The sequence below is a fragment of the Eschrichtius robustus genome, chromosome 15, assembly GCF_028021215.1.
Source record: "Eschrichtius robustus isolate mEscRob2 chromosome 15, mEscRob2.pri, whole genome shotgun sequence".
Lineage (NCBI taxonomy): Eukaryota > Metazoa > Chordata > Mammalia > Artiodactyla > Eschrichtiidae > Eschrichtius > Eschrichtius robustus.
Genome location: NC_090838.1, coordinates 12276146 through 12299089, shown reverse-complemented (window position 1 = coordinate 12299089; position 22944 = coordinate 12276146). Strand labels below are relative to the sequence as shown.

Here is a 22944-nt window from a genome sequence, read left to right as displayed (position 1 = left end):
AGCCTGTGCTGTTGCCACTAAAGAACAACTTTTCTCCTTCAGCGTGGTCCACGGTCCACGCACTTGGAAATGCCTCCCTCATCCTGCGTGGCTGTCCATACACTCAATTAGCGATTTTAAAATAAATGAGGGATTTCCATTCTTGGGTGTCAGTGTGTGTATTGCACCTCCTGGAATGATATGCAAAAACATGTGGGTCTGTGCATGGGTGCATTTTTCTACGAAGGCTGATATTCATCAGATTCTCAAGGTCATCTATGATCATAAAACAACAGAATATCTCTATTTTGGGAAATGTTTATTTTCTCCAACCTAGTTTTCTTCCCAACGACCCCTCCTCTGTTCGGCTTGTTTGCAGTTGACAATCTTACTGTCATTGCTATGCAGTGACTGCTTACCGGGTCTTCCATTCCATTCCAGTGGCCATCAGTGAAGAGGCTGCGTGCTGGACCTGTGCTTGGAGCTTGGCTGGGGAGGGGTGGGGGGGGGGTAGTTGAAATGGGTAACATTCTGGAAATGAAGACACAGCCCTTTAAAGAATCCACAGCAAGGAAGAGAGGTTGTTCATTCCGCCTGGGGGTCAGGGAGGAGGTTTCTGGGAGCAAGTGCAATCTGATTTGGGCCTTGAAAGATAGGCCGTCCAGAGGCAGAGGCGAGGGGGAGGGCATTCCAAGCAGAGGGAACGGCATGAGCACAAAAACAGAAGCAAGAACGAGGCCAGAGCTGTTGGCACTGTCCATACCCTGGTGTGACCAAAGTACAGAGTGTTCAGAGGAGCTGAAACTTGAAAGAGAGCTTTGGGTCAGGTTTTAGGATCTGAATACCATGGGAAAAATTGCACCCATCTTAATTTGATAGCCAGCTTGGGAAGCGTTTACACTGAAACATGCCTTTTTCCTTCCACCCAGCAACTCCACATCACGCTGGGCCAGGGAGTTGCCTCAGAAAGCAGCTCCCTGCAGGAGAGCCGGCCTCCGGCACTCAGCACACTCCCACCTCCCCCCCCCCCCCACCCTTTCCCGTCCCAGCTTACGGTGAAGGTCTTCAGTGCTTGCTTGGGGGTTCAAGCTAGGGGTTTTATTTTAAAGCGTTGCTTTGGTTTGCGATGAAGCGTACTTTGAAATCAAGGCATTTGCTCCTTTCAGAAACTGGAGACCAAAGCAAAGCCCCTCCTGCCTCTGAGATTTCAAGGGATGTTTTCCGCCCTTTGGCCGACCTTGACACGTGAGATGTAATGGACCACGCCAACCTCCCTTGGCTTCAAATTCTTTAGGTTTTCAGTATGTGAAATGGCTTTTGGTGGTCTTTTTGGTACTTCTATAATTTTGACATACCCCCCCCCAAATAAATTTGAAATGGGAAGTAATATACCTAATGCTTTGACACGTCCATCGATTCCAAAGCCTCCTTTGGTGCACAGGTGGGCCTCCGTTTAAGAAAACTCAGTGTCTGAAAACCTAGACTTACAAATAAGTCAGTCCCTGGCACTGGGGCGGGTGGGGTTCTTCAGGGGGCTTTCGCGTCCCAGAAGTACTCCATCTGCGGGCACCGTGCCTCCCGGTGCCTTGACCTGCCAGGTCATATTTCACCACTTGACAGTGAACTCTGGAGGCAGAGAGACCTCAGGCACAGATGTGCAGAGCAGCTGCCAGGGATGAGAGCCAGGCAGGGACTGGGGAAAAGCCTTTTTCTTTTTTTTCCTCTCTTTTTTTTTTTTTTAGGTTATCTTGTGAGATAACAGATATAGAAGAGATTTAATTCACCAGCGTTCACTTTACACAGGACATTTCCTGTAACGTGCGGTCAGAGTCTGCTGTGTGATCCAAGGTGCTTGGGGTATCTGGTGTCGGATTGGGGGAGGCGAGAGAGAGCCCAAGATAATGGCTGGAGGTGATGGGGAGAGACTGCGGCCAGGAGAAGGGCTTAGAGAGAAGTCACGGCCAGGGGAGACGTGGAAGTTACCTGGATAGAGTTTGGGGAGACACCAGGTCTAAGGGGGGGGAAGCAGGTGCAGAAATCTCAGGGGACACTCAGGTTTCTGGCTCATAATTTAATGGATGTGATGTCTTTCTGTGAACAAGGAAGGAGGAGGACATTTGGGAAGGGCAGAACTTAAGGCTATTAAGATCTTCCCCAAATTGCTATGCTTGCAGGAAATTCACTTAGAGTTACCGGCCAGGAGTTGAGGAGGGAGATCCAGTTTGGGGCTAGAGTGGGACGGGGAGACAAGGTGTGAAGAATGAACATTGGAGACGGACACTTAAAGGTTAGATGGAGGAAGCGGAGTCTTAAGAAGGACCATTCAGAGAGATGAGGAGGCAGCAAGGAGGCCCTCCAGCATCTCGGCGGGGGAGGGCTTGGCCAACAGCACGCAGGGCAAGACTCCTCTGCAGCCCCTCGTTCAGAGCAAGAGGAGCCTGGCTTCTGTCAGTTTAAATACCCGAGAATCAATTCTGGAAAAAGGAGATGTGTAATCCAAGAGAAATGAAAGTCTGTTTAATCTAAATCACTGACGGTCAGAACAGCCCAAACTTTGGGCGACTTCTCCGTGTTCCCGTTCAGGTTCTAGACTGAAGCGAGGCCATCGGAGAGAGGTGGAATAAACAGCTTTCCCAACACTACTCAGTAAGCGGAAGGCATTTCCAAGACTGCTGCCCTGCAGGGGTCACTCTCCCTTTGAAATCGGGCAGAAGTGGCCTGGGTGGGCTGTGACCATCAGCCCTCCTTCTAGGGAAGGGGCAGGCTTATCAAGCAGTTTCCTCCTCACTGTGTTCTTGATTTCACAAGTGGAAGGGAACAAATTCACTGATGATTTCCCAGCGGTGGGCTGGTCCAGAACAAAGTCTCAGTTTGATTGTTTCCATATTCACTGGTATTGGAAATTGGGGCGGGGGGCACATTGACTTTCATTCCCTAAAAAAGAATCTAATTTCGCTCTCATTTCTTGGAGACTTTTTGCTGCTGTAATATTGATGTTTATGGGGAAATTAGCTATGATGAGGTAATAGTCTATTTTAGAAAACTGAACTCAGATATTGAAAGGACTATTTTAAACCTGCACTTAATCGTTCAGCTCTGTAATGGTCTCTCGGTATTTTTTTGAGAATTCCCATGGATTGCCTTACAACTCGACTCTAGCAGCTTGTATTCCACCGGGAACACCCAGCCCTTTTGAGGGACACCGTGGTATTAATGATGGATGAGGATATTCAAGGCATTTTCCCATTTGAGTGCCATTACTTGTAGTGTTAAAACGTTTTGAAAACACATTTTAGCCATTAACTCATTTTTATTGTCAGATGAAAGTGCTTAATAGACACTCTAGTTTCCCTCCTTCGTCTTGGAATGAAATCATCTGTTGGATTCTTGGCACGACTTTCGGCAACCGAACAGAGAACCTTATGACTTCATTGCAGAAGCGGCAGCTGGGGCAGGGAATTCCAGCCCAGCCCAACTAGCTAAAATCGCTCACCTGGTTTTGCAGATTCAGGTTCCTGGAATTTATAGGCTGAGCTACTTCATTCCATCAATGCATTTCCCCCCTGCCCCCAAAGAAAAGCAGGTGCTTCTATCATTTAAGGAATGTACCTTTCCTTTTGTTGAGAAGTATTTTTTAAGCCACCTATTTTGTATCTGATATATTACAGGCTGATGGTCAACCGGTTTTGCTTATCATTCAGAACAATCAAGGAGTATAAATGAGGTATGATGGGTTGTATGATTACTAGGAGAAAGTGTCTCTGGGTGGTGTGAATACCAGACGTATCAGGGTTGTACCCTCCCCGCTCAAGACAGCTCCCTGGATGGTTCATGGGAGGCAAGCCAGAGGGGTCACTTGCTTTTGGGGGATGGTGTGGGGAGCCTGCAAGCCTCTTTCGTCACTGACAGCAGCTGCCAACCTGGCTGCCATCAGGATTTCTCCAAATCTGAACCTTGTTGATCAGGTTGAAGGGCAGATTGTCTTAATAGCCCTCCTACAATCACATCCAGTCGCCAGAACTGGACTTCTTTCCTCCACTCTGTTGGGGAAATCTCAGGGCTCCATTGTAGTTAGGAGATCAGACTTATCATAAAACTAAATGAGACAGGTCACAGGGTGCAGCTGGAGGCACCAGCCTCAGAGCAGAGACCAGCAGCTCTGCTCCCAAGCTGGGCCGAGTAACTGACCAGATTAGTGACTCCTAGACTTTGGAATTTCACAAAACGGTAAAATTTCAAAATAAACTTTGTGGACTTAGGATGCAGCTATCACTATCATTTTGTAAAATAAATAAAAAACACTGTAGCATAGAGATGTTTGCATAACTTTAGCAGAAATGCAAGGCTCATGCCATAGCCTTAATTTCTCATTTTGCCTTGGACTGGTTGATGCTTTGGTACCACTGGACAGAACAATCTTAAGGATTTCTTTGCCAGTACTAACTGGGTACCAGGCCCTGTGCTAAGTGCTGGGAATACAAGGAGGTGTAAAAACAGCCCTGCCCAAGAAGACTTTATATTCAGAGATGGGGGGAAAGTGTGTAATTATGGTCCACACTGTAGGCACTTTGACACAGTAAACACAGCAAGTTAGGTGAGCAAAGAGAAGCCGAGCTTACCCAAGGGAGTGGGTTTTGTTTTATTTGAGGTAGAGTCGAAGAGGAGGAAAGATTTAGGGGGGTCCTTCTGAAGGCCCTGATTTCCAAACTCATACTTGAAAGGGGATTCTGGGGAGGCAGTGGCCGAGAGCCAGTGCTTAGACGTCAGATGGAATTGGATTCCAGACCCAGCTCTGCCGCTTGTGGGCTTGAGAAACTTTTAAAATCTCTAAGATTATTTCTTTATCTCTAAAGTTGGGATAATAAGAGTTCCTACCTCATAAGGTGGTTGTGAAAATTAACATATGATACTGCATGAAAATCTCTCATCCCTACGGCCTGCAGATCATTACAAAATGTTAGCTGTCATTATAATTGTAAACAGGAGGAGCAGCATGTGCAAGGGCCCTGAGGCAACAAAGAGCGGGCTGCTTTAGAGAAGTGCAGGGCGTGATGAGTGTAGGGCCCAGGGGTGCGGAGGAAGAGAGGGGACAGAGGAGACGGGCAGGGGCTGGAGGCCAGGTTTTCTGGATCCAGTGCGCACATTGGTATGCGTTCCATCCTGCGGGCCCTGGAGAGCCATGGAAGCATACTAAACAGGGAAGTAACATTGTCAGATTTGTGTTTAGAAAGCTGGAAACGAATGGGCAGGAGACAAAATTGGAATCAGGAGGATCAGCTTGGGGGCTCTTTGCAGGATGCCGGCAAGCTCTGCTGAGGGTCTGAATTAGGATAATCAGGGTGGGGACGGAGAGAAGTGCACACGATGTTATGAACCACCAGTGAGGATGTCCTGTTTAACAAGCTGTTTAGCATGTTCTAGGGAGACCCTACTACCATGGAGCAGAAACCCTCCACTGGCAGTGATACGTTGCACCTTATGTTGTTTTTTTAAATTATTTAATAAATCTTTATTGGAGTATAATTGCTTCACAATACTGTGTTAGTTTCTGTTGCACACAAAGCAAATCAGCCATATGCATACACATGTCCCCATGTCCCCTCCCTCTTGAGCCTCCCTCCCATCCTCTCCATCCCATCCCTCTAGGTCATCGCAAAGCTCCTAGCCGATCTCCCTGTGCTATGCTGCTGCTTCCCACCAGCGAACTATTTTACATTCGGTAGTGTGTATATATATGTCAATGCTACTCTCACTTCGCCTCACCTTCGCCCTCCCGCCCCATGTCATCAAGTCCTTTCTCTATGTCTACCTCTTTATTTCTGCCCTGCAACTAGGTTCATCAGTACCATTTTTTTTTTTTTAGATTCCATATATATGCGTTAGCATACGGTATTTGTTTTTCTCTTTCTGACTTACTTCACTCTGTATGACAGACTCTAAGTCCATCCACCTCACTACAAATATCTCAATTTCGTTTCTTTTTATGGCTGAGTAATATTCCATTGTATATATGTGCCACATCTTCTTTATCCATTCATCTGTCGATGGACATTTAGGTTGGTTCCATGTCCTGGCTATTATAAATAGTGCTGCAATGAACATTGTGGTGCATGTCTCTTTCTAAACTATGGTTTTCTCAGGGTATATGCCCAGTAGTGGGATTGCTAGGAAAACTGGACAGCTACATGTAAAGGAATGACATTAGAGGACTACCTAACACCATACACAAAAATAGACTCCAAATGGATTAAAGACTTAAATGTAAGACCAGACACTATAAAACTTTTAGAGGAAAACATAGGAAAAACACTCTTTGACATAAACCACAGCAAGATCTTTTTTGACCCACTTCCTAGAGTAACGGAAATAAAAACAAAAATAAACAAATGGGACTTAATTAAACTTAAAAGCTTTTGCACAGCAAAGGAAACCATAAACAAGACCAAAAAACAACCCTCAGAATGGGAGAAAATATTTGCAAATGAAACAACAGACAAAGCTTTAATCTCCAAAATATATAAACAGCTCATGGAGCTCAATATCAAAAAAACAAACAATCCAGTTAAAAAATGGGTGGAAGACCTAAATAGACATTTCACCAAGAAAGACATACAGATGGCCAAGAGGCACATGAAAAGATGCTCAACATCACTAATTATTAGAGAAATGCAAATCAAAACTACTATGAGGTATCACCTCACACCAGTTAGAATGGGCATCATCAGAAAATCTACAAACAACAAATGCTGGAGAGGGTGTGGAGAAAAGGGAACCCTCTCGCACTGTTGGTGGGAATCTAAATTGATTCAGCCATTATGGAGAACAGTATGGAGGGTCCTTAAAAAACTAAAATTAGAACTACCATATGCACCTTATGTTTTTTTTTTTAATTTATGTATTTTATTTATTTATTTTTGGCTGCGTTGGGTCTTCGTTGCTGCACGTGGGCTTTCTCTAGCTGCGGCAAGCGGGGGCTACTCTTCGTTGTGGTGCGCAGGCTTCTCATTGCGGTGGCTTCTCTTGTTGCAGAGCATGGGCTCTAGGCACGCGGACTTCAGTAGTGTGGCATGCGGGCTCAGTAGTTGTGGCTCGCAGGCTCTAGAGTGCAGGCTCAGTAGTTGCGGCACACGGGCTTAGTTGCTCGGCGGCATGTGGGATCTTCCTGGACCAGGGCTCAAACCCATGTCCCCTGCATTGGCAGGCAGATTCTTAACCACTGTGCCACCAGGGAAGCCCCAATCTTATGTTTTAATGTCTTAAAAAAAATGAATGTGTCCCATTTACTTTTTGTGTTAATGGACAGAGCAAGAGATTGACAGCCAGGACACCTTCCTTCTGGCTCCTTCTTTGGCCCTAATGTATTTTGGGTCCTTGGGCAAGTGCTTTTTTGTAAATAAGAGCTTTAAAAAGATGACCCCAGTTCTAATATGGAATGTATTCTGAGGACATTTGGGACTTCCATCTGGAAGACCCTGGGAAGGACACTTACTATAACTGACCCACATGTTCTGATCTGTAAAATGGGTCCAATAACACCTTCCCTACCTTTGACACATGCTCATGTTGAGGATAAATGAGGCCAGACACATCTTTGACAAAGATGTGATGTTATATAAATATATGTCATTGTTGTATTCATGATTGGTCTGGGGCTTATGTGCTAACTATGTTGCAGAAAAATATTAGGTTCAACCAGGACTTCTTAATCCCCAAAATATGGAGTTATAGATTAAAAAAATCTAAGTCTTTGATTTCCAAAGTCTTTGTACCAGGGATGCTAAACGTTTTAGATTCTGAAAGGTATTGCCTCATTCAGAGTGCTAAGAAAACCCATCCCTTCTGGTAAAGGCATTGAGTGTTTATCACCTTAGACCTTAAGAAAAATATTAGCAAATAGAACCATGTAGGGCTGCTGTTCTATTTTTTCTCACTTTCTGTTCTGTATTGATAAAAGGTGGTATTGGCTTAGAAAGTCTCCTTTCCGATAGTTATAGCTACAAAAGAAATTTTCTAAGTGCTTGTTCTCTAATCATGAAAATTGGGCACGGTAATCTTGTTGTACACAGGCAAAGGTCAGAATTCACAATGCCCACACCCTGGGCCTGAGTCCTTTGTTATGTCTTACTTATAGTAAACAAATACATTTCCTCACCAACTATAGCCACATCTTTTCAAAGTCACTTCTAGTTGATTTTATTTGGTTTTACACTCTGGGAATACAACTAATCTTATTTTTTTTTTTCTTCCAAACAAGAACCGAGTTCTAAATAGGAAAAAAAAAATGTGCATGTGCATGTCTATGTGTGTGTGTGTGTGTGTGTGTGTGTGCACGCTTTTATCCCCTTCTCTTTTTTGGAACTGAAATGTTAGCAGAGAACGATTTCTTTAGGAGAGTCATCATTTTCTACCGAGCAGCCTCAGAGCCAGCTCCCATGGAAGTGGTTTTGAGCTCAGAGCCAAGAAAGTAGTCATAGAAAATACCATGCATACATCCCAAATCATCACCCCTGGGAGATGAGAGCCTCCCTTGGCAGGGACATGCGGGCAGTCTATTAACACTCCTACAGTGACTAGAGAAACACCCTCCTTCTAGACAATTTGGAAAAAAATGTGAAAGGATCCATTTCAAAATTGTATTGCTGTACATGAACCTTGAGGAATAAGCCTTCTGTATTGGGAAGGCTTCACCAGTCACCCAACTAGTGTCTTTTGTTCCCTTCTCACTCTAGGTCCCCCAGCTGGAGGCGTCCTCTCTGCCAATACAGATTCCCAGGGTCCTTCACGCCTGGGTGGAGTTCACTTCTTCTATGACGCTAATTTTTCTGGAAGATTCCACCCCACGTGGTTTTCTGTCTCCTCTGAATTCCTAGAGAAATATGTCTTTCACTGTACATGCCTCGGGGGACTACCAGTGTAGAGCAGGCCGCTTTGGAATCTAACAGAAACTATAGACTCTCTCCCCAGAGAAAGGAGCATATACATACAATAATACATTATCTAGCACGCACTTTCCACAGACCACGGACTCTCAGTGTCCCCAAACGGGGGCCTCCTGGGGTCTGGAATCCCAGGTCTCCTCCTATGGGGAAAAGAGCATGGGCTTTGAGTTCCTAGATGCTCAAGCTCTATCTTTTATTTTCCTGTAGTCTTCAGAAAGATGCTTAACCAACTAAATTTCTTCTTCCTCCAATACATGAAGAGAACGATAGCTACCTGAAGGATTGCTGTAAAGTTTGAGTGAACTTAAGTGTGTGAAAGCGCCAAGCACAGTGCCAGGCACACAGTGGACCCTCAGTAAAATGTGCGTGTTCTTGTCTCTCTCATATGTCATCATCATCTTCCTCATCATCATCATCATCATCATCACTCTGGTTGGTACTTATTGTGTACCAGGTACTACTACTAAGTAAGTAGTAATACTACTACTTTCACATTCAGTTAACATTTTTGAGCCCTTACCACTTATCAGAAGCTTGTTATGTGCTTCCAGGTCGATTACATTCTTAATTTGAACTTGTGCTGTCTCCCTAAATAGCATGTGTATCACTTGAGCACTGCAGCCATGGCTTCTGTCATTGAAAACCCCACTCCCACAGGCCGCAGGTATTCAGGGTATTCAACCAGTGATTGACTAGTTCCCTCAGGGCAATTATTCAAGGTGGTGTTTTTATTAGAAAACCAAAGGGAAAAGAAGAAACTTCCCATCAAACTGTTACCAGATTCCCTTTAGGGAGGATAGGAGTTTGACTTTTCCTTTTATTTAGATAGATCACTGTCACCAAGAGAGTCAGTGTTGAGGAAGATAAACCAAGTCTCCTGGGACCTGAGTGGGCAGTGATCCTGACCGACCCCCTCTTTTGACTGTTGGAAAATCTGTGTTGCCCCTTTGCCCTTTGGCATTTCATTCCTTTTCAGTAGAGATATTTCATGAGTCCCTTTGGCAGGGTGTTCTTCATTAGATATTTGTGTTTTCCTTGGACTTTATGCTATATTTACGGAAAGGGGTAAACATAGACACAACCATTTTGTTAAAAATTGCAGTTTTTGATGATTTTTTGAATATTTATTAAAAGGGTGATCTCCTTACTGCTATTTTCAAAAGCATTTGTTTCTGCTTGGGATTTTCGTGTTGGAAATGGGAATTAACTTGTATAGAGTTATCTGAAGACCCCAGCCTCTAACTGTCACACACATATAAATATTGTTCTCTTGAAAATTTAGTTTTCTTTCATAAAGATTTATATTTTTAAAATTAGCTTCTGTATTTAATTTTAGTACATTTAAGTTTTCTAATCCCTAAAAAGCATACCTTCCTCTTAGATATATTTTGAAGATAAAGTAAGAAAAGGTATCTAAAATACAGTCTTTGACATGTAGGAAAATCTCTTGCGGTGCTAGCTATTAATACCTTTAAATATTTACCTGATTATAGCTTGACGTTAAAGCAGTTTACATAAAGAGTCATGGATTTTGGGAGACCAAACCTGAAATATCAAGAAACATGCAACTTATATGATTCTGGGGATGTAATACTTCTTTGATTCCATGAATAACTTAAACCATGAAACGAGTTGTAATGCTGAATAATTATAGCTAATATTTGCGCAGTGTTTTATAGTATTTTACACGGCAGTTTTACACTCATTTCAGTAGTCTTTGCAAGAATCTCACGTAGAAGAGATTATTATATTATTGTTGTTGTAGGTGAAGAACCGAGGCTCAGAGCTACAATGACTTGCTCTAGCATAATGCGGGAGTGAGACGGTGCTTCATATTTGTGCGGCTCTTTCAAACTCTTCTCTAGGAGCTCCTCATTTACCACTTACACTATGCATCTTCTGATAATATCAGTAGGCCACATTTTTATTTTAGCCTACTCTGTGCTACAGATCCTCAAGACTGTGTCTTAATCTTTATCAGTAAGTCCCAACCTGCAATGCTCTGGGAAAACAAGCCCAGCAAATAGCCAAAGCCGTCATGCCAGACGCCCACACACCTTCACTTTGGTAGAAAAGGGACAGTCCTGGAGAACCCGGTCATGGAGGAAGACAGGTGTCTCTAAGAGCAAAAGGCCATCCGGAGTGGCCACAGATGGAAAGAGGACCACCTTCCAATGCCAGTCTCCAAAGCAGGAAACATCCCAAGTAAGAGCCAGAGAGAATGTTTGCAAGGCCCGTCACCTTGTGAGTACTTATCCAACTGGCATCTCCTTCCCTCCGTCTTCATCTGGGAGACCAAATCTCGTGATCTTCCCTTGCTCTGCCCCTACCAGACCCTCCTGGAGGGAGTGAATTCAGATCTCAACAACACTCACGGGCACCACTGCAAACTGTGTCGTGTCCCAGGGAGGTTTCAATTTAAGATGATCTCTGAAGATGTCAAGGGAGACATTGTGTGTTTGTGTGTGTGTGAGTGTGTGTGTGTGTGTGTGTGTTAAAATAAGCCTAAACTTTATAATATAGACAGCATACTAGTTTTAAATAATAAACATGCTTTATAAATTATTGCTTGAGCTCTCTTAGGCCTGGAATCCTTAGCGTCTTCCTTTATGAATTCTATTCCTAGTATTTTAGTACTTTCACATCTGTATTTTTTGCTGTACTTCTCTCTTCCTTCATATTGGTTCTCCATCTCCTCCTTTATTATTGGGGAGACCTTTCCTATCCCTTGAACTTAATAAGCAGCTTCTTTACCTGTAGAAACTGCCTAGAATCATCACCTGCTGGATTGCCTTATTCTCTCTGATATGAGCTCCCAATCCATAGTGGAGAGTGGCAAGGAGCTGGCAAGTTCCTTGGGACTGACCCAGCAGCAGGTCACATTAGGAGTGTAGGCATGGAATTACCAGACAGAACATGGAAACCAGAGTCCCCGACTTCCCTAAATACGGTCCTGGACTGCCAACCAGGCTTCTCTCCCCTGCTTTCAGCTGTGAAAACACTGCTGTACCCATGGGAGCTCTAAGACTCTGCTCATCCTCAGGTATAAGTGTCAGTCTGCTCTTAGCTGGAGGAGATTTCTCTTTGTCTCAACTCTTAGCCATGATCACTATTTCATTTTTTTTTTTTTTTAAAGCTGTACTTCTCCAGTGTAACCTGTTTGTCTGTATTTTCTGAACACCAAATCTTGAAAGAGACTTTTTTCCCCTTTGCTTTGGCACTCAGAAGCTTAGATCCAAATTGATCTCCAACAAATATGAAGATCTTATTGCCTGGATGACCTGTGGTTCATGTACTACTTGCCTCTCTACCTTCATCTTACTATTCTCCTTTTATTTTCCTCTTCCCCTCACTTTCATTATGTAAGCATTTGCATTTTCTAGTAGTGTATAATAACTTCTCTTAAATTCTTTTATTGAACAAGATCAAATATTAAAAAATAATCCTCACAGTGATTAACTAAGCCATCTCACTAGTAACATGGTTCATAGAAATGTATTTTGTATGCACTTAGGAGCTGTTTGAAAAGATTGGAGAGGCTCTGTCATGAAGAATGTAGCTGGGGCTGTGGTAAAAACTCCTTGGGTGAGGGTCTTCCCAAGTGGAGCCCGAGGTCTAATAAAAAGCAACCATGGTCTCTACCCAGTGCCCATCTGCGTGATGTTAACTCACTTTGCAGACCTTGAACCAGAATATACTTCCATGAATTCTTGTCCCATTGGAGGGGAGCGATAAGCATCATTTTTTTTTTTCCCGTGAAGGAGATGAACTATTTCTGTGTTTATTCAAGGAGCTTGTATTGAAATGCATGTTCTCTAGGTTCCATAGGACTGGACTTGACCCCTAATACTACATAATATCCCATAATTATCAATTATTCTTCCAGACAGTTCCTATTTGGCATGTGAAACATCTAGAGTACATCTAGACTATTTCCAGTTAGTTGACCTGGACTGTTGTTAGAATCATGCTTCAAAGTATTGGACTGCATCAGCCAACCAGCTTAAGTAACGTTTTGAACAGGTAGAACTCTGCAGCCAGCTAGTATTTGGATGTATTTCCACGTGTGTTTATTTCAGTCTGTTACTAATTTTAAAGGCTTAATGTATTTCCCACCCAGGCACTCTGACAGTAAAATCCTACACAAGTCAGACTTTTAGGAGGAAGCTAAATCCATTCAGGTCTCTTGTGACATGTTAATAGCACAAAGCTAGGGAAATTAAGAATATTTAACTTCCATTAAGGCATTTTATGTGAAAGTCAGCGCTGCTACTAAACAGTAGAATCATCTTCCTACAAGAAGTGCCTCCAGGTCTGAGCTGGAATTGTTCATTAAATTGGGAACAGATTATATTTCCTAGAGACCCAGGAGGATTTGTGAATGTTGCCCAGTGGCAGGGATGGGCTATACCAGTTCTGAGTTTTAATCTGGCAGAACCTGTCTCATACAGGGCTTTGCTCAAAAATACCTTAAAAGAACTTGTGCATAAAGGCAAGGGAGGAAGAAAATGACAGAAAGAATAGGGACGATCCTTTTGGAAGAGAGAAGCACGGTGTTTGCCTCCTGTTGTGTGTGTGTGTGTGTGTGTGTGTGTGTGTGTGTGTGTGTCAAGATGGGCAAGGTCTAAGAGGTATCTATTCCAACCTTCTGCCCAACTCATTTTTACAATATTTTTCAGGAGTAATACACCATATTTCTAATTAAACACCACCAGTGACAGGAAACACTATTTCACAGGGCAAATCGCCCAATATGCCGACAACCCTAATGGTTAGAAATTTTTTCACGACACTGAATGAAGATCTTCCTCATTATTTCCTCATTGGTTCTAGTTCTCTTCCCTAGAGCCACATACAACCTACCTCAATCGTTTTCCATAGGAGAATTCTAAGTAAGTATTTGAAGGCTGTTAAGATAATTATCATGATGATGATGGTGGTAATTATCATGTAATGTGCCTTGAGCACTTCCTGTAAGTACGGTGCTAAACACTTTATATTTTTGTTCATTAATATTCATGATTGATGAAATAGATACATTTCACAAATCCTTTTTACAGATGAAAAAACTGAGGCTTAGACAGTAAAGTACCTTGCCTTGGATAACAGAGCTCTAACAGGAAACAGAGTTAGGATTGCAAACAGCCCTCCCTAAGCAGACTCTTTTCTAGCTTCACGTTAGTGACTTATACCGTGAATGATGTCTGCAAGTGTATGAGTTATTTTCTCAGAAGGGGGGATTATGGAGACTAGATTATACCACCTTCTGCACTTAAGGGAACTGCTTGTTATGTATTTTCATGCACAACATTATCCTTTTCATATATTCCTCTTTCACCGCATCTTTCTTAGAGTGGCATATCTTTTTAAATGCCTGTAGCGACAAAAATACTGTCAGAAGCCATGTGGATAGAAAATTACATCCCTGCAGTTCCCTTTTACTGGTCCAGTGATTTTTCACGTTGATCCTTCACAAGCTGAGGTGTCTGAATCATGAGTTAGAAAAATACCTTCCAAAGAGCACAGCACCCAGCATCAAATCGCGGCTCCGTAAATATGTGTAGAATAAATGAATGGGAAATGGCCTCCTGAAGAAGATGGTTTAATGTCTAGAGCTGAGAGCAGTAGAAATTTTTCTATTTACTTAAATAATAACTACATTTTCCCTATTTTTTCAGGTTGGGATTGCGGATATGTAACCAATTTGTATTTCTCTGTAGACTTGATTCACCCTTGCAAATGCCTCAGGCTGCAATTTCATTGAGAAAACTTTTTGGATGTTATACCTGTTCGTTTCTACACTTCATGAAGTACCTAATTTCGTGACCATTGAAATGTCAAATTGCAAGAGCCTCTGACTTGCCTGGGAAACATGACCTCCTGTACAGGCTAAGAGGGGTTCCTGGGAGTATAAATCTGTTTTCTAAACTCTTTTCCTCAGGAACTTTAAGAAACTTACCTTTTTGGATAGGTATTTTAATAATGCTCTCTCTGTTCTGCTTGTCCATTGACATGGTATGTTCCCACATCAATGGAACAGAAACAAAGCAAAGCTGAAATATTAGGATTCAGGGGATTAGTGAAGGGGAAAGGGAAGAAATTTGTAGAATATACCTAAACTCTCCCTCCTGTGACTAAAATCCCTAATTCTTTGAATAAAAAATAGTTGCTAAGTTATCACTCATCACCTGGTATAAAGATACTTTCTGTTGGGTCTTCTGATGTAGTTATAGGGGTTCAGTGGTATTTATACAAGTTATTAAAAAATGTCCAATCTTTTAAGAAGCTTGTTTTTTATACTGCTAATGGTATTTGGCTTTGTGTTGCCTCTCCTAGGTTTGCTGGGATGGGAAACCTGCTCAAAGTCCTTACCAGGGAAATTGAAAACTACCCACACTTTTTCCTGGATTTTGAAAGTAAGTTCCAAAAATTAAAAGATTATGATGAAAATTTTTCACTTTCTTTATAGCTTGTTGATAGGGAAGTTATAAGATAAAGATTGTGTGTGATACTTAAACCACATCCAAATGTCACTCTGCATTTCTCTGAGTCTTCAAAGATCATTTCCTTCTTTCTTTTCATACATTTTTAAAAACACCCCAAAGAATATCTTTTTAATATGCCTAGGCTTTTCTTTGATTTTAGAAGCAATCAGTTATTGTAGGCCTAACATAAATCATCAACATGTATTTTCCTAATAATTTTCAAGATTTTCTATGTCATATTACAAAGAAAAATAGTATGCATAGTAATTGACACAGATTAATATAGAACAAATATCACTAGACGTGAAAGAAAAAAGTGATATATACAAGAAATGAGGCTTACAGATTTTATATTTTTGAGTCATCTCTATCTGTTCTTTTATATTATTTGATAGTACAAAACTGTTTCAGGAGTTTAAGATATAACTTTCATTTGAAAGGTTATTTTTCTTTTATCAAAAACTTTAAATTTTTTCCTAAAGCAAAATGGCTCATGAATCATGACTAAATACATACAGAGATTCTTTCTTATCTTGTTTATTTTTTGATTGAATATATTTATAAATGAATGACACATTCATGTTTAATCAACTAGGCTCACATTTCTACACTCACTCGTGTGTTCTCCTCTTTTTGAATCGCAGTTCCACAATGCTAAGCATAGTTAAATGTCCTTTGTCCAGTAGTCATCTGTTACAAACTTTAATCTGCTTTAAACTGTAATATTTCAAGTACTTTATTTATATTAAAAATAAGTTGGAACTTCCTTACATATACATTAAACCTTCTAACAGAGATTTTCTAAGTAAATGCTAGAAGACCCTTCTAAGATACAGCAAGCCAAATGATGAAAGCTCCTTGGTTGTATCTTTTAAAAATCTTTGGTATGTCTAAAATACCTACTTGAAAAGGAAAAGCGTCCCCAAAGCTCTTGCATTGTGAAAAAGATTTTTACTGTAGATTATATTCAACGAAAGAGATCCCACTTCTGATTTAACTCGGTTTGCTGTTGCTCTTGATATTTGACTGGGTTTGGCTGGATTTGATTGGGTGTGGTTGGTTTTGGTAGGGCTTGGTTGGATTTGGTTGGATTTGGTTGGATTTGGTTGGGTTTGGTTGGATTTGGTTGGGTTTGGCTGGGTTTGGTTGGGTTTGGTAAGAGGTGCAGCTGGGAACTCAAGAGCCGGATTGATTTGATACTTCAAAAAGAGTGGGCTTTTTTTACGTGTGTGACTTTTGCTACTCCTCTGTAATATACATATCTTTGTTGTTGTTGTTACAGGAAGATTTATTAATAACTTCAAAGAATTGTTACAAAATAAATTACCTATTATTCCAACACCCTAATTTTACTACTTGCATTTTTAATTGACCCCTTCCACTTCTTTTCGTATGCACTTTACACTGTTTCATTCAGCATGCACAGAGGCCCAAATGGTGGTAAAACACCCCATTCACTCACAACTTCAGGGATATATAAACACCTAGGGGAGTTATGTGCCTGTTTTTTTTTGGAAGCTCCAAAGTCCACGTGCATGTGTGCGTGCTTCTCACAACGACTACCAGAGTGACCCCATTTGCCTATTTCGCTGTTCTTGAATTCTGGCTTTCCATGCTTCCACGTAGAATAGGGTTGAGTCCTTTGTCAAATCTAATATCAAAATCCTTTAAAGTGATAAAAGTAAAATCTACAGGAATTTAAAGCAGTAGTTTTCAACTGATGTTCTCTGGAGCAGCAGTGTTCTGAGGCGACATCTCAGGGGATCCCCTTCCCCACCACCATAGCAAAGGGGCCTCACTTCCTCTCTGCTACAACCCAAGGACTCTGATCTGTTCAGTCTTGTACTTTGGACATTTTCTTAATATGTTATTTACGGGAAGGTCATGGTGGCTGAAGAGAACATTTAAATATCTTGAATTTTGATAACAGCTTATGGTACCAAAATTCCATTTGTAGATATACTATAATTTCTCCAAGAGGGGGAAGTGTGGAATGGATTTCCATGTCTGGTGGCTCACTACTAGGATTAGAACTATAGTATTTAAGGAAAATATAAAACCGTAAATTTATAGAAATGTATATAATCTTGTTTGTTTCTCCCTCAATACCAAGAAGAGTAACATTATTTCACTGAGACTGAGAAGATAAATCACTGGGCTGAAGTCACACAGGGAATGATTGGGGAACTGAGATGGGAACACAGATGTCTTTGGCTTTCTTCCTCCCTCTGCTTTGATTCCCTTAAGTGCTCATCACAGACAGCTTCCAGGAAGTGCTACAGCCATCATTCTGTTCCTGATTAGAGAGGGAAGTCTTAATCATCTACAAACTAAGATGTCTCATGAAAAAAAAAAAAAAAATTGGTTTCTTGATCCTGCAAATCATATTTCCTAAAGTTGGCTTCCAAGAAAAAAGGATGATAGACTGGAAGGGTGGGGAAGGTGGGCTGTGGTCATGATTTTTCCTTGAGTGTATAGATTTCAGCTCAATACGGTAACAGTATATTGAGAGTGGTTATGAGCCTTCGTGTAAGCCAGGGTGCCATCAGGGAGACAGAGCTAAACAAGAGCAGCCTTTGCCTAATGAAGCCCCAGGCAGGTGTGGAGGACAATACAGGCACACAGTTCAGGACAAAGTAAAATAAGGGGCTTAGGAGAGGCACGGTGTGGCCTGGGAGTAGAGGGAGAAAGCATACATCAAGTTTCAGGAAATGGATGGCTACAGAAAGAATTGGAGAAGTCTTCTTGCAAAGGTGGCATTTGGAGTGGACTTAAAACAATGAGTGTTTTTTCTACAGATCTAGAAGACTTTTCCAAAGAGAATAGTTGAAATCCCTGAGGGAAAACTAGAGCAGGCAAGAGCTTGAGGGGATGGGAACTTCAGGTGTGCTTATACTTAAAGGGAGGTTGAGTAGTTAGAGGATCCAGGAGAGAAAGGCCACACTGAGGAGGAACCTCATCTTACTCAGTTGAGATTCCTGATGGCAGGGCTTGGGCCTCACCCCGTTTGGCGACCGAGCACTCAGCCCGCATTGAGCCTGGACTATTGGACAATGAATGAGCCTGAGTAACAGATGCTGGCCATGTGAAGAAACAGAATAGAACAGGCTAGATCAGGCAGCCAGGAGACACAGACATTCAAGTAGGAGGGAGTGTAAATGGATTCAAATGCTAAGAGTGGTCAAGAAGGATAGAGCCTGAAAAGGGGATGACAGATTGGGCAGTTAACTGCCCAACAGATTCGGGATTTATTACTTTGAGTACAGAGGCTGGATTACAAAAGAGTTAAGGAGTAAGAAGTAGAAAGAGGAAGGAAGGCTGAACAGTGTACGGCAGGCAACAGCTCAAAGGCATTTGGCACCTCTACTTTGAGTGTTGAATATTCTTTTTGAAGTCACTGATGGAATATAATTGAACTGGGGCAAATAGATATAATTAGGTTGGGTCAAAATATAATACAAAATTAGACACATCTGTCCTTAGGTTTTCCAGTTGTGTAGATCTGATTTAAATTTTTTGACCTTTGCAGCGGGTTTTACAGTTTATGGTCACATTTCTACACAATCACTTAACATGTTTTTATTGTTTTTTCATCCCACTACTTTTTTCTTTCCATGAACAGAAGTTTTACATTTTGATGAAGTGTGATTTTATCATTTTTTTCCTTCTTTACCAAGTTCATGCTGTACCTTCTTTAAGAAATCATGCCTATTCCACGGTCATAAAGATATCCTACTACATTTCCTTATGAAAGTTTTAGAATTTTAAGCTTTACATTTAGGTCAATGATCAATCCTGAACTAATTTTTGTATATGTTATGAGAGAGGTGTTGGGTTTATTTTTCTTTCATGTGATATGAAATTACCCTAGCAAAGGGAGATTGCTTTAATGCCCTTATCGTAATTTAGTTAACTATAATATGTATCGGGCTATTTCTGGACCTTTTATTCTCTCTCATTGCTTTATTGATCCCTTTCACCAATTAATACCAAAACGTAACAACTAATAAGTCTTAAAGTCAGGAAGAGTAAGCCCTTCAACTTTGTTCTTTCTCAAGGTGTTTTGAGTATTCTAGCTCCTTCACTTTTCTAAATAATTTTATTTATCTTTTATAGGCTTTTAATGTCTACAGAAAATCTTGCTGGGTTATTGATTATAATTACATAAAATCTAGGGATCAATTTGGAGAGAATTGACATCTAGGTAATATTGATTCTTCCCACCTATGAATATGGTCTATCTTTTCTTTTGTTTAGATATTCTTTAATTGCATTCAGCAGTGTTTTATAGTTTTCAGAGGTCCCACATATCTTTTGTTAACTATACCTTTAAGCATGCCATATTTTGACCATAACAGCTTTCTTATGCTTAGTGTTTGCAATGGTATATGTTTCCCCATTCTGTCTGCCTTTATCTTTATAGCGTGTTTCTCATAAACAACACATAGTTGGCCCGATTTTTTTCATCCAATTTTTTTCATCCTTTTGGATATTATCCAAAAGGTAATATCTACCTTTTTATTGGCATGTTTAGCCCATTTACATTTAATTACTGTATGTACATTTAATTACTGTTTGTATTTGAGTGTATCCTGGTGTTGTTTCCATTTGTTCCATTTCTGCTCTTTGTTTCTCAGTGTTTTCCTCCCTTCCGATTAAATCAGATAATTTTTACTATTCTCTTTTGTCTTTTACGTTGACTTTTTAGTTATGCTTCTTGGTGCTTACTTTAGAGATTATTATATACATCTGTAACCTATTGCCATCTGTCTTCAAAATGTATTCTTTACTTCATGAAGAATTTAAGAAACTTATCACAGTACACATCCAATCATCACCCTTCCACCCTTTGTGCTCTTGCTATATGTTTTGCGTCTATGTACATATGTTATAAACTCCTCATTACGATGTCTTTTTTTAACTTTAAACTTGCAATAGTCTCTTAAACGTGTATGTGTTTGTATTTGTAATCTTAATAGATCTTTTATATTTTCTCACACATTTTCTTATTCCAGTGTTCTTCATTCCTTCTGACATAACTAGGTCTCTTTGGTATTATTTCACTTCCCCGTGGAAAGGATTTGGAAGGCATCGTGTGCTTATATCATATGTGACTTACTCAGTATCTGGCATAGACCTGGGCATGAAGTATAAGCTTAAGAATTTTGATTTCTTCACTGATGCTAATTCAGTAACCATCTGCAGAACATCTCCTGCATCCTAGCATTAGGAAGGACCAGCAGAAGTGGGGGTGGTGTCTTCGTGGAGCAGAGAGGCATGGGGGGAAAGACATAGAGCACATAAATATAGGAACATTAGAAGAACATGAACTTTTTTTCAAGGAGTATATAACTTTATTGGGGAGATCAGATGCAAACACATTGAAGAGACAGTAGGGCAGGTAGCAGAGAAGTCTGTAATAAGTAGAACGGAGAGCAAGTGATGGGCTGGCCAAAAGAAGTACAGGTTCTAGGCTGGGCCGAAGATGTGTTTCTTAGAATAATAGCAACTGAAAAATGATTTTCTTACAAGAAAAACCAACCTTTATGAGCATAATAAGCATGCCAAAAACAATAATGGTGGTTGATGGGGAAGGAGGTGGGGTTAAGAGGGAAATTCTAAAGCTTCCAAGCCACTGTCCTCTCAGAAAGGCTCTGAATATTTTGACCTGTTAGGACTACAGTCTCCTACTCTTTAGAGCAAGGGAGGGGGCGCTGTCAGAGTAGGCGATCATCTGGGCTTTCTTTGTTGACTCAGGCCACTTCCTGCTGCTACTGATCTCTTCTTTCATCTCTCCCTCTCTGGTACCCTCACATCTGCTGAGGTTGTTCACAGGAGGCTAGATAATCTTAGAAGAGTAAAGGAGGAAAATAAAGAATGTTTTTGGTCACTTTACAAATGAAACAACACAAACAAAAAGCAAAGGAACAGAACAGACCTGGGAAGGAATTTGTTTATGCCATAGTAGGGATTCATTCACAAAGATTCTTTCAGTTTCTAGCACTTTTGCTTTTTAAGCGCTTTTCATCTGTCAACATCCTCATTACGATCCTACAGGTCATAGACCCCACAGGAACATACAGGGAGGAGACGGGGCTCTTGTTAGCTTCCCTCCCTTTACCAAGAAATAATATGAGACCCAGAGAGATTAATAGGCTTTCCCTGAGGTCTCATGTTTAGTGAGTGGTAAAACTGATGGTAGGATCTGGGTCTCCAAAACTATATCCTTGGAGCTCCCCCTTCCCCCATGACATCACAGGGATCTCACAGCATGTGAATGAAATAAACAAGCCTTCAAGTATCTTAACCCTCCCTGTTCTTTGCAGTCTCTCATCTGATTGTTCCTTGGGAAAGGGCTCTGGCATATGATGACTAATGCTCCTGTACAAATAAATATGTCAACCAGTCACACTTACTTACATCTTCCAATGGACCTTCACAATTTTACGTTGTTTCTGTAAGCAGTTAGTATTGTGCTATAAATCATTTCCATTTTACATCCCCAAATTTTAATGTTAGATAGTTTTGTTTCTTAGTTTATCCTGAAGGGGCGAGGTGTGGAGAAGTGAGGAAGTTGGTGGAGAAGAAGAGCCATAGGTTTAATTTATGGCTTTGGCAAATTCTTTCTGCTGTACCTTTCTTCTGTGTTTATACAGCAACCAGTGGGGTGCAGAGATAGGGATGTATCCTGTTGATGAAATGCCAGGGCTTCCTTGGAAGCCAAAGACATCTCCAAATAAATTGTGTCTTCTTCTCACATTATCTCTGGTTAATTTGTTTGATTCTCTGTCAGCTTTTCCACACAGTACTGAATAGGTTGTTAGGAAAAGGTGTGTGGGTTCCCAGTGCTTGTAGAGACAGGGCTCGTCCTTGGCTGATTCACAGAGATAAGAACCCTTTGATTTGACAGCCCTGCTCTGGGTTGAACCCTGCTGCCTTGCCCTGGGGTATGTTCACCAAAGATGCTCGTTCCTGACAAACAAAGCCCATGGCCACCTTCCTCTCCATCAGCACAGTGGAATGCCAAGCATTCTGCTTTCAGTAAATATCGCGATCCTCCACTGTGAAACCTCTTCCTGACCCTGGTGACTCCAAAATGCTGACAGTGAATATCCACTGTCACTAGCAGATTGAGCCAAAGGAGGATAAATAGATCCCCTGTAAACAGCACGAATACTGTTTAACTTTCTTAATTGATAAGATGGTACTTTTCCATTAAAAATTCTAGGCACTTGGAATCCAGCAAGTTCTTGACAATAAATATATGTGTTCAAGGTCACAGTGCACATGATACATTTTCATACTTTCTACAACAGCAAGTCCAGAATAGGGGTCTAAATCATCACCCGGGGAAAAGCCTGGATGGGCTTGTTCCCGGGCTCCTAGAAGTGTTGGTTTCTGAAATTGCCTGTGTAAATCACAGGGGTTTTTAACAGCTTCATCGTTAGACAGGAGCAGCCCAGCTTTGTGTAACCATCCTCCTTAATTTTGATGAAATAACTGGTGATGATTAGAAATTTAGAATGTGATTCTTAGAAAAA

General features: G+C 41.2%; 1 protein-coding gene across 1 annotated transcript in view; it reads left to right on the top strand.

Moving 5' to 3' along the window:
• Positions 1-22944, top strand: part of CYRIA (CYFIP related Rac1 interactor A) — a 105684-nt gene that overhangs the window by 65783 nt on the left and 16957 nt on the right. Inside the window, exon 3 of the mRNA XM_068564923.1 lies at positions 15255-15334. Within this exon, the coding sequence (XP_068421024.1) occupies positions 15265-15334 (70 nt within the window). The 5' untranslated portion in view covers positions 15255-15264. The remainder of the gene's footprint in view (positions 1-15254; positions 15335-22944) is intronic.